The 13,135-nt window shown below is 37.6% G+C and overlaps 1 protein-coding gene across 1 annotated transcript; it reads right to left on the bottom strand.

The window, feature by feature from the left end:
• Nucleotides 1-1,823: 1,823 nt before the first annotated feature.
• frg1 (FSHD region gene 1) lies at nt 1,824-12,612 on the bottom strand. Its single transcript, XM_040023783.1, has 9 exons — nt 12,475-12,612; nt 11,410-11,477; nt 11,022-11,144; nt 8,345-8,402; nt 7,890-8,004; nt 5,732-5,836; nt 5,399-5,490; nt 2,626-2,736; nt 1,824-1,976 (listed from the first exon to the last, which is right to left on the bottom strand). Exons 1-9 carry the CDS (start codon nt 12,531-12,533, stop codon nt 1,940-1,942), a joined length of 768 nt encoding a protein of 255 aa, XP_039879717.1. The 5' UTR covers nt 12,534-12,612; the 3' UTR covers nt 1,824-1,939.
• Between the last annotated feature and the right edge of the window lie 523 nt (nt 12,613-13,135).

The raw sequence follows: 13,135 nt of genomic DNA, 5'->3' as shown, positions 1-13,135 counted from the left end.
AGCAATTACAGAATAATTAAAGTGTTATAAAACACCCCCCAGATGACAGGACAATGGTTGTTTCCATACGGAAGCGAAAAAGGACACCCGTGATGATTTGCATTTATCTTTCTCATGTGACAGCCAGTTATACACTAATATATATGTATATATTAAAAAATCCCATTACTTTCCTGATTACTTATTTTCAAAAGTATTTAGTTACTTTATTACTTTGTTACTTTCTAAAAACATGATGCACAACCTGAAAACGTTATATAGCAATAGACCTTTCAGCCCAATTCTATTTTTTCTGCATAATCCATTATATACAATTAAATCAAATGAAAAAGTCTTTTTAAAACTTGTTTTATTAGTTTGAATCTTTTAACTTTTTTGCATCAAGTAAAAATGAAATTATATGAAACATTCTCTGACTTGAAGAAATGTTTTTAACATTTAAACCTATTTTCTCCATATTCCAGCATACAAAATAAAATATTTTTACACAGCAAAACATAAATAAAGTCAAAGATTCAGGACCACTAAGTACTGTTGCTCTTAAGTCTATTTTCACCTGTAATAGTAATCCCTTACTTTTACAAATTACTTGAAAAAGAGTAATCAGATTACAGTAACTCTGGTCATAAGTGGCTGTCACACGAGAAAAATAAATGCAAATCATCACGTGTCCTTTTTCACTTCCGTATAAAAACAACCCTTGACCACGTATATGTATGTATACATATGTATATATATCTATACATATATATATGGTCATGTCCTATTTATAAGAAAATTACCTTATGTGGCTTCTTCAACATTTAGTTACTTCATTGCCAGTGTAAACAGGAATCAAAGACGTTTGACAGGCCTGTATTTTTCCTTTGAGGCAGAGCTCTTGTGGTCAGTGTGCATTTTCTGTAAAGGTTGTGCAACAGTGGAGCTCTATAAAAACTAGTATTAGACAGCAGACCATCTACAGCTTTTAAACACAGTTTAAAAGATGTTTGATTGATAATCACTTTTGTCTCCATTGATTTTATCCTTCTATGGTTTGTTTTTTTATGTCTGTTATTTTGCTTTCTTTTCATTTTTGTAATGCTGACAGTTTTTTTTCTAAAGGTTCTTTATAATTCTGACTACAGGTAGGGACTATGGATAAGAATTAGGTTGTGGATAACTCAACAAGCGAGGATACATTTAAGAAAATATCTGTTCACCCCCCATGTCTAACTATGGGGGGTGAACTGAAATGAATACACATCCTAAAACAGTGAGAGCACCAGCACTGCCCTGATACAAAAGAAGTATTTTGTAACTGATTGTATTCATTTTATAACTCATTCTAGACTAGGTTTCATTCACACCAATATTTTGCAGGTGAAAACGTGTAATATCTATGCCCCCATAATCCTGTGCCCAGTGTGCCCATTTAGTAATGCATCAATAGGCCCAAATGATAAATGCCTGCATGGGAGGGTAAAACACATGCTGAGTTGTGTAAGTGAATTCACTACCTCTTTTGAGTTGCATTCATGTACCCTTGTTGCATAAAATCATTGCAAATACTGAAGCACACAGAGTACTGTCAAACTAAGTTATGGATTAACGAATTAGGTATTGCTGCCTTTCATTAAAGCTTAGTTAAACATCAGCCTGTAGTTAATTTCCCACTAAATAATCTTCATAGTTCACATATCAAATACCACTATACAGGCCATTTGATTCCTATCAAAGGTTCCAAAAGCATTCCACAAACATTAGACACAATTTTTACTCCAGAGCAAAGCAAAGAATCTCACAAAGATGAACATGGCTGTAAAAAAGGACACAAAACAAAATAAACATTAAAAGTTTATTCAAAATACATAAAACACTCACAGTCATAATCCCATGTCATATGATCAAATCTATAAAATGCATTCATTTACAAAGGCATGACAGCAATCCACATTCTTCACTTGCAGTACCTGTCTGCTTTCATTTTGCTTCGCCTGCAATAAAAAAAAAGGACATCTTATATTCAGGGTAAGTCAGTGCAAATAATACGTGTATTAATTCCATGATTAGAATAACTTGAATTTAAAAAGTGCTCTAAATGGTAACTACATAGAACTGATTTGTGTAAGACTTTAAATACTATAAGAGTAGATAAAGATTATGCCAACACAACAGGATAAAACCTCCGAAAATTTCACTGTGTAAAAAAACTAAATCAGAAAAGAAACAAAAATATATATACCCTTCAGTTTTTTTCTAAACCCTTGAATCCCACTTGAATTTTTCAACTGAGATTTTTTCCAAAGCAAATCTTCATTTAGAGATGTAAAACTGCTATCAGCTTTATCTTTGAAAGGGAATAACAAACAGAAGTGAAGTGCAGGAATAAAGTGGATTTTGAATGCACACATGCTGATCTTGAATGCCACCTTTTCATTGCTTTGTATTACACAGTGTGTGAACACACAGGCCTCTGCAGTACCGGAGTGCTTTCTTTTTACACAAAACACTCCTCTGGCACTTTGAATTTAATAACTTCAGGTATAAACACTCATTTGGGAAAGAAGATCCCTTAACAGAGAGCGCTCATTAAAAGAAGCGTAAGTGGCTGACAGTAAGGATATAATACACTTATTTTCACACCTGTCGAGCAAAGCTTCGTGAAATTTTCCATCCGTCCTAGCTTTCTTTAGGACAGTAGCGTCGCCCTCATTAACCCTGAGCCTTCGATCTTGAAAACTCTGAAACTTCTTCCTGTAAGACACACACACACACACACACACACACACACACACACACACACACACACACACACACACACACACACACACACACACACACACACATTAATAATGGTATTAGAAAAAAGAAAAACCTCACTATCTAATTAACACACACAAACACACACACAGAGAAATGTTCAATGACATCAAGGCTTCATAAGCAGCTAAAACCTTAAAAAATAATTCCAAATAATGCTCTCAAGTATTATCTAAATGTTGACAGTGGCACCTAAACAGCAAAAGGCTGAGTGGTTAAGCCTACCAGCTGCCACCAGCGACCACACATACAGTGCTCTTATTTAAATACTCAGCTGCCGGAAGCGTTGAAGTGGGTAGTAGGATTTCCCCTTTAATTAATACATGTTGCTGTGCATCTGAATAAGCTTCACCTGAATATCATAAAGTCCCTGGAAAAAAGCTTCAAATAATCCCTCATTTTAACATAAGCCACCTTAACAACATACTTAAATATCTCAGACAAAACCTTCATAAACAAGCGCGGCAGTGTGTCGGAAACCTCTCCGATATTTACTTTCTCTCCCATTCTGCCTGCATTTTGCCGTTCCCAAGGCACACTCCATCCTGAAAAGCATTTCAGACGCTAAACACTACATCAAGACACAGGCTCAAGGGCAGCCATTATCAACATGTCAGCAAGATGAGTCCATTTCCCCCACATTCATCTAAAACAAATAATAGTGGCCAACGAAAGCCAAAGCATGCCAAGCAAAAAAACTAACAAAAACACAGCTTCAGACATATTGCCCGGAACTTAATAGGCCACAGACAGGCTGTATATAAAACACTTGAAGCATTGGAAGCGAAAATGCGCCGCTGCCTGCCTTCTCATCACGCTTTTACAGCAGACCATCAATTGTGCCTTTAAAGGCATTGGATTGATGAGGCAGATCCTTTAGGCGTGATCTTCTTCACACCCAGGCAAGTGTTTTTGCTGTTCAAATCTTGTCAGTAGAGACTGACACTTGAAGATAATTGTGAGGATAAAGAAATTACTGTTTGTTTTCTTTTATTTTCCTCCCTGGTTTTGGGGAGGCAGATGGTGCTCAGCTGAAACTGTAAAATGTCAAATTATTGCAAAATATTAAATTTAATTACTGATAGGAAGCATCAAGTGCTTGTAAGACAAATTCTATTAGCAGTATGAATTTTTACAAAGAAAGTGTATCAAAGCAGAGTTTATGATTTACAGAAAATGGGACGGAAAAAGGTGATGATCATTTTGAAGCTGATGGTTGGTCCAGGCTTGGGTTGTCTAGGCAACCCTCTGAATGTATTTACTACTCTGCCATATGGCAATCACCAGTATCCTGTGCTAAAGTTTATCTTGAGAGCTCCTAACTTCTGGTTGCTAGTGTGTTTCCACTGTAGTGACATCATCACCAAGCCGAAGGCAGTGGTTTTCTATGATCTCTGATCGTGACATCGACACGAATCGTTTCCTGTGTGGATGCAGAGATTAACCCAACGGGCATTAAGCTTTGGCCTTTTCTAACATAACGATTTTAAATTGGGCATTTTTCAGTCTTCTAACCTCTGAAACCGAAGCATCATGTGTAGATGCAGCTCACTGAACATCGAGAAGTTGTGACCAGCAGTGTGGTCGGGGTTCAGATGATTTACTTACGCTGAAATATTACAAATGATATGTCATATAAAAGAAGTGTTATCCCTCTTTTCCACTAGTACCTACTCGGCTCAATCTGGTTTTGGTTGTTTTCCATTACAACTGAGAGCCACCTCAATGTGTGTCAGGTCGCCGTAGCAACATGGCCAAAAGTCTTTTGATGTCATTTGTATGCGACACAAACACAACAAAACAATGAAGAACGTTGAGGCGATGGTACATCTGCTGCTCCGTCTACGGCTTTTAGTCAGACTCAAAGACACGGTGTTGGTTTTTGTGCTGCTGTTTCCCTTGTTGTTGGGTTTCAAAAAGTTGCTTTCACTCGTCGAGTGATGCCACTGGCTGGCCAATCAGTGGCATGCGATTCCACTCACTTGGAAACCCAGTAAAGTAGGTACTAAAAAAGTACCTGGTACCTCTTAATGAATGCCTTTAAATGTAATGTTTTTATGACGTTGTAAACACCGGAGGTTAAACGTTGTTTTTTGAGCAGCTTATCGATGAGAATTCATACTGACTGATACCTATAGCTTTGCTATAGACACAGTAATTCCCTGTCAGATATCCCTCTTTTCCTATCATTTTAACCATCTTGCAACGCCTCACATGAGCACATCAGCTTATCTGTGTTTCACTGCTTGCTACAAGCCTTTTTTTTTTTAAGTAGTGGGCCGTGGTACACGCAGCCGCTTTTTCTGGTTATGGACGTCAATAAATTACAACGTCCTCTTTTTCACTGGCCTATTTTGAAAGAGAACAGAAACGTCTAGTTAAACTTCACATTAAAGGAGAACAAAAGCATCTACTGAACTTAGCAAAGAATAACAGGTAATTATAACATTTACTTATTCTAACTTACGATAACCTTTCTAACGGAGAAGATTCCAAAGAAAATATAAGAGAACTTAACATTTTTCCTTCATTAGTTTTTGTTTGGGCTGCTTACACATTTCATAAGCACCGCTTATAAACAGCAGAGGTTACGTACACATAATTGATCTCGCAGGACTTCACGTTGCCCCTGTCCTCATCTGCAATGTCATCTTTACGCTTGACCTCTCGTTCTGCACAAGTTCGGATCTGTTCTTTGTCCAGTGGGAAAAAAACAAAAAACAAAGAGAAAGAAGAAAGAAAGAGGGAGAGAGAGAAAGAGAGGAGCAGGAGGGAAGTGGTGCGTTACATATCAATACCTTGAACTCCATGAAGTGAGGTCACAACATTTCCCCCTTCCCACTTAACAGTCAGGCCCCTACAGAGATTGCATGCTTAAAATCAAAGGATTAACATGCAACCTTGTGGAAGAACACTATTTACACATCACCTTCACCATCTCGCCATCCCCTGCTGTCTTGCTCTTGGCCACAATGTCCCCGTTGTCACTGTAGGAAATGAAACAGCTATTTGCTGCCAGGAAAGCCATTTTACCCTGAAGCAGAACAGAAAGAAAACACAGGAGAGGAGGGGGTGGGGGGGGGGGGGGGGGGGTAGGGTAGATTAGATAGAATTGCAGTGGGATTGGTTGTTGTGACAGGCATGAAAGGTTGCCCAATATTTGATGTAAAAGAGTTTCAAGGTTGTGCTGGGCAGCTTGTTTATAGTTTCAACAAAGCATGAAGGCAAGCAGCACGCTGCAGTGATAAGGTAGATGCTTTCTGCATAATGAGCTAGTTGCTCATAACTTCAGGTAAATGCCATCTCCCATGGGCTTAATGTCAGTCGAGAGGCGTGTTGTATGAATCAGGGCTCTTTGGGGCTGGTTAAACCAAAACAAAACAAAGAAACTAAAACATAAGCGATCCTTTTACACGATGTGACACAACCACAAAATATGCATGTTGTGTTTCAAATACTAACTGCTGGCACTCACGGAGACAAATATTTACAAAAACATTTATCATTCTTCCGCAAGTTTGAAGGTATCCAAAACATATGAAAAAAAGAGAAAACCCAAGTAAATATATTCAAATGTCTTATCAGACCACTAATTGTTTAGTCAATTATCTTACTTGTGTCGGTGCGATCAGTAGAGCAACTTAGTGTTCACAGCATTATCTGATGCTTTAATTTTTATCTTTATTTAGCCTGTTATCTTTGTTTAGATTTCTATCTTCACATGCACATGTTCTCTGCACTTCACTGCACAGTGGTGCTGCTGCTAGCGGGCTAGTAAATGCACTGATTAAATTTGTGCGACTGCCTTTTTAACCAAATCATCTCTTCAGAGTATAAAGTCAGACAGTAAAGGGACTAAAAAGCTGCACACCAATTAAAAGTAAGACGCCAGGGTCCCTCCAGTGTTTGTTGGCAGCCACTTTGATAATGAAGGCAATTAGAAACTATGACATAATCATTATTTTTCTTATTTTAATCCAGTGCCTTTAGCAGTTAAATCTGGCTGTTGTACTCTATCGAGAAGGGTTCGATAAACCCAGTGCAACCACTTTACTAGATTTAGTGGAGTGATAGCTTCATTAGCAGAGAATAAAGTATCTAAGGTTTTCTATTCTATGTTTCGGCAGCCTGGCCATCCATATCTATGTGAACCTCGTTCCTTTGAAAACACTGTCCCTTTTATTAAAAAGAGTCTCTTCTAACACGGCAATGAAAAAATAGGAAGTCAGAGAGCATTCAGCCACAAAAGGCAAACAATTGTACAAGTGAAATTACTTGACGACAACTTGCTAGGGACATTTATTGTATTATATAGCGACGGGTTGGTTTTCGGTTGGATCGTCACAAGCTTCCAGGTGGATGTAAATGAAACACAAAGGAAGAGGAGGGGTAGTGTGGGTGCTGCACCTGCTTGTTTTGGCCTATTATGCTGATGCTGTAGTGTGAGATCAAGCAACTCTAATTTTCAAAATAAATGTCAGATGTTCAGTCGCGACTTGCAATAATACAAACTGGGTAACTGTGCCAACAGCAAAAACAAAAAGAAAACTAAACAAAAACAAACAAAGGCCGTATCAACTTACTGCTAATGCAATGTGAATGTTCCCGGCAGCTGCAGCATTTAATTGGTGGGTTGAGTTATATTTTGACATAATCACAGAAAATTCAGTAGGTTTCAGGATTTATCACTGTATGGCTGTAGTATTCAGCATGTTTTATATAAGTACAAGATAGAAAACAATGAGCAGAAGCCACAGTGAGCTGCATTCAGCACGCTGCACACCTCTTCATGAGGTAACAAACTTCTTTCACAGCCCTGCTGCTGCTGGCAGACTCAAATATGTGCAGCATGAGTCTGCCAGAATAACTGAAATTGACATTAATAATAAAATCAATAGTTTTGTGACCTGTGGGATTAAGCCACATTTTCTGTCACCACCAGAAACTACTCAAGCTACCAATCTGGAATCTTGAAAAGATGCGTTTGTTTTCTGTAAAAAATTCACTGGACTAGAAAGAAACTCAAACAGCAGCTCTGCATATCATTATTGAACTGGTGGCATACATCGATTAGAAGATTTACTCACATCCTGGAAGACTGGTTCCCATTGTTCCCTGGAGCCAATGGCATCAGAGCGCCCCATCACCACACCCTCAGAGCTGATGCCGAGGTACTTTCCATATCCAGACTTCAAGGCTATCCTGCGACAGCAAAAAAGAAAAAAAACCCTAAACAGATTTGTAAAAAAGGCTAATCTAATATTCAAAACACGTTCGCCACAGAATATGTGTTTCTCTGTGAAAGGAATAGTTCAATAACATTAGTGTATGAATCTGAGATCTATCACTGAAACTAATGCATAAGAAATAGCTTTGTAACAGGCAGCGTATCTTCAAGGATTGATTGCCCATGGGCTGGTAAATTACTTGTGTACATCTTGACAATAGAAACAGATCCTTAATATAAAATGCAGAAATGGGGTAATAAATCTGCTGGTGAGAAGATGAAAAAACAACGTGCAGTTTATCTTTGTATACTCACCGTGTGTCTGAGAGCTTGATGGCAGTAAACTGTTCGGGAGGATTTGGTCCTTCATCATCTGAAACACAAAGCAACGTTTGCCTTTTAAAGATTTTACAGGTGTCAGTGGCCCTCTTCAGATTGTTTAAGTGTTATATTATTGCTCTCATTATAATCTTGGCTTTATTCCAGTTTTTGAACCCTATACATAGTTTGTCCTAATTCAATATTTAGAGTTTGAACCTTTGAAACTTTGAACCTGCTTTGTATTTTACTTATGTATGTTTTTCATAAATGATGCAGACCCTCTGGTTATGTAGTGCTGTGCTGATCTGGGTGCCTGAGATGAGGCTACTTTCTGACATTTACAATCAGTCAGAGCTTTGAGGAATTCACAGTCCATCATTCAGGTCAACGCAGAGCAGACTCTGAGATGTTAAAGAATGCATTAATGAAACACAGACACATACACTGATTATGTTTGGAATATGTCTGACTGTGACCCAGTGGGGTGGCTAAAAGAACATCCGCATGTTTCCGCTGACCTGTAGGTGACTGAACATTTCTAAAAGGCTGTAACATCCACAGAGTGGCATCAGTGTAGAAATCTCAGTAAAGACGATGAAATCTTTCATCTCCCTCTCGGTGCTCTAGCTTGTGCCCCTCTTTCATCTACTGGAAATTGGTGTTTGCGCATGCAGAGGATGAGGACCCACTAAGGGAATTGGGATGTTTCAATCTTCCAGCCATTTTCACAGGTTCTCAATAAATGTGGTCTGAATTAATTGTTAGTAGGGTCTCTGTTCTGGGAGGACTGTGTCAATGAAAAGCGCTTCCTCAGAAGTGCCTGAAGGCAGAAATGGGTGAAAACTCAGAGTTGGCTCTATCCTCCTCCTCAAGTCAACCCCTGTTCAGCCTTTTCAGTCTGGTGTCTGGATTTACTGCGTAAGTAATTACTGCTTTGTGGACTGAAGGCGAATCCAGGAGCCTACGGTAAACCTCACCCCAGATTAGGTTTTTGCTTCTCAAGTTTGCACGAGCATGGAATAAGTAAAAAGCTGCAGACTTTACATCTTCATTTAAAACGACAAAATGAAAGGCAGAACCACTTATATCCTACTGTGCACAGTGACCCCCCCCCCTCCATATAATCCTGCTCTTCAATTATCCTTGCCCATAATCAACATCATGTAGATAAGTATACACATAAAATAGTCTGAAAGTGTTGCAAACAAGAAAATGTTCTGTTTATAAAATTACAGACAATTGAGAAAAAAAAATCCTGGAGTTAATTATTGTGATTACTATTATGACTGTCAAAGAAAAGCATCCTGAGCTGATACAGAGCTCTTTTGGACTATTGCAGCACTACTGATATATTATGAAACAACAAGCCTAAAAATAACTATGCGCTTTCTTTCTTACAAAGAAAAATATGATCATTGTTTAATCTGTTAGTACAGAGGTTCCCAAAGTGTGGGGTCCGCCCCCTAGGGGGGGTGCAGAGCCATTGCAGGGGGGGCGCGGTATGAAAAAGAAAAAACAAACAAACAAACAAAAAAAACGCTTGGACACTGCTAGCATAACGGACAGTTTTTTTGACGGGGCTCCCACACAAACGCAAAGCAGGAGATGAAGCATCGCCAAATATATTTCCAAACCAACTTCCTTCCAAGCCAAAGACTAGAAAATATGGTGAAGCATATCTTCCCTTTGGCTTCACCTGCACAAGTGCCGAGGTAGGTCTCCGCGACAGAATTAGTTTCCCCTGCGTCGGGAGCAGCGCTGGGCTCTCCACATCACGGACAAACAGTATCCCATATTCTTGATTTTTAGTTCACAAGCACTTGTTGTAATGACTAACTACTCCTGACATTTTGGCGATGTTAGCTCTTTATACAATAAAGTTACAGCGGGATACAAATAATATCAGGCTGATCCTGCCACGATTTGTTCCCCCAGTTCAATCATGGACAAACAGTATCCCACAGTTGTTTATTTTTTTAAACCCATTTTGCACAGAGCGGCATTTTTTGAAAAAATGTATTGATAGCAATGTTGAATATTATTACAAAGGAAAAAAACAACTACACGTAAAATAATTACACCGTGACGCCTCTGCCTTTGTAAATAGAGGGACAGTAACTGCGAGTATTTTGTCTCTATCTGCCATTCTGCAATTCATGTCATGTAAACAATAATGTGGCGCACAGCGTGACGTGAAAAAAGGCACATACCTTTGACGTTGCGAGAGGAACTCTGTATTCCTCGTCCAGACGTAAACGCAAAAAGGGAGTTTTAAAAAATTTCCGTTTTCGGTGATTCGAAACGCCGTTTGCGTGTGGACGAAAGGTCAGAACGCACAGAAACAGCTGCATTTTCGAAAATACCCGTGTAGGTGTGCACGTAGCGTAAAAGAGTTAGTAGTTTATTTTATTACTACCTGTAATTTATTGCAGTTTACTTGTATTTGCTTAATTGTTTACTAAATGTTTGAGGTTTGAGACAAAAAATCTTGAATGAAATTTAGCTCTATGCTGTATAGATACAGCACAGGACACAGACTTCAAATAGTTTTACACTATTTATCAACTAATAACTTCCACTGTCTCTAGAATAAGCCATGAGCTGCAGAAATAGCTGAACCTTTGAAAAAAACGGAGTTAAATTTTGATGTAACCCCAGTCTCTCCTCTTACCTCTGTGTGGTGAACCAAGTGTGAAGAGACCGGTATCCAGGGCATGGATGTATGACTTGTTCTGCATCTCTATGGCAACTGTTCCTGTAATTTCTCCAAAGCTGCTTACAGACCACCAGCCACCTAGTGAGAAAAAAAGGTCCATGTCAGAGCTTAAATAATGCACGGCACTATGGTGAATTTAAGAGACACTAACAGTAGGGAAGAATATATTCCTTCAGTCATGAATGTAACAATGTTAATGTTTGAATGAGTTTAAATGAGTTTGAACAGACCCCTCTAATTTATTCGTTTTTATATCTGAAACATCTTAGCTGTTTGTATGCTCAAAGAACACTTACTGCTTAATGGAAAAAATACTAATGTAAAATACAGAAGATATACATACCAACAATATCAAGCCTTTCCTCTTCATCTGTGGCTTTTCTTTTCTTATCTTTGTTTTTCTTCTTTTTCCTGTGACATTAATATCAAGATGGAAAAGATCAGCTTCTTAATGAGCTGTAGTTAATAGACAAATTAATGTGGGTATATTTTACCCTGCTAGCTACAAAGTTATTAATATATATATATATATTCCTATGTAAAGAAAATGTTTGTGTCAAGTAAATAGGCAGACTGCTTTGTTTTAGTATTTTATTACTTTTTTCACACAAAAAAATCAAAAATGTCTTAATTTGTACAGTAGCTAAATTTAATTACAAAATAGACCTTGCAATATCCAAGCATTTTCCTTGAAATGCAACTTCCACTCTCTTCGAATAATACCAAATAATATATACTAAATACTAACCAATACCAAATGAATATTATCATTTATTATTTAATATGGATAAAGGGTTTCAGGACTTCTGTTTCTCCATAAAAGTATTCAGCTCTAGTGAATTTTAACCCAAACTCAAAAACGAGTTTGGCTTTACAAATGCAACAAAATTCAAACAAGTCCAATGTTTCCGAATATTTCTGAGTGCGTCTTAGCTATAGCTTAGAGCTTTCATTTTATGAAGTTATTTATGTTCCTTATAATAAATATGATATTTTTTGCAAACCACATGCTGCATAATGTGGTTTATTTTTTTTCTTTGTAGTTCTTTCTCTCTCACTTACACTTTCTTTAACATTGCTAACAGATTAGTTTATGTTACTCCAGTTAACTTATGCTTTAGTAAAGCCTTCAGGTTGGTGGTTTAACACCACGCTTTATCTTTAAATCTTTCTGTTTATTTTGACTGGTAATTATTTCACTTGCAAAGCCCTTTTTTCCTGTCCAACCTTAAAGACTGTAGATATGTTGGTTAACTACGGGCTAAGAGGTAAGTTTCTTCTTTGTAGCATTACTGTTAGCCTAGCCTAGCGTATTAATTAAAGCTAGCAGAGAAGAGAGCACATAATAAGCCCCGAAAAGTAGTTGAGGTGGCATCGGGTAATGCCACAAAGCAAAAATAGCCCTTACCCTTTATTATGACCTTTTAAAACCAGTTTGGTAGATTTTACGTGTGCGTATTCCGCCATGTCTTTAGCTAATGTTAACAGGTAACACAACAAACAAACGCCGTTTCCCGTTCAGAAAAGTACGGTGGCTGCGAAGTAACATTCTGAACCTGACCGTTCAGCCCACATTTCATTCAGAATGAAATCCAAATGAATGAAATATTGCTACCTGCTACCGTAGTAAATAAATACAACTAATCAAAAGTACAAGAATACTAATCATAGAAAAACAAATTAAGTTAAGTACTCTGTAGAACAAGGTAGAGTGTGGTCAGAATATAATGTACAATTAGTACAGCAAATAGCATACTGTTGTAATGGTATGACATTCAAAATTTTTGAATGTTAGTATATAAAATTACATTATTTCACATGAAATTTTTTTTATTCTGTGCTACATTTGCAAATATACAAATTAGTATAGAAGCATTTTGACAGATAATCACAGTTCAGTAATCAGTCAGAGTAAACTACTTTAGAAACATCATAAAATAACATAATCAAATCTCTCCCAGACTCAAACCACACTAAATAAACTTTGCTCTTTGTCATTTATTAGGTCATAAATATTTTTTATATGCCATATAATTTTATATACACAGTCAGGATCTGAAAAAGTGGCA

The sequence above is a fragment of the Simochromis diagramma genome, unplaced genomic scaffold, assembly GCF_900408965.1.
Source record: "Simochromis diagramma unplaced genomic scaffold, fSimDia1.1 OVJJ01000302.1, whole genome shotgun sequence".
Classification (NCBI taxonomy): domain Eukaryota; kingdom Metazoa; phylum Chordata; class Actinopteri; order Cichliformes; family Cichlidae; genus Simochromis; species Simochromis diagramma.
Note: the sequence above shows the minus strand (reverse complement) of the source record. Positions and strands in the feature narration are given on the sequence as shown.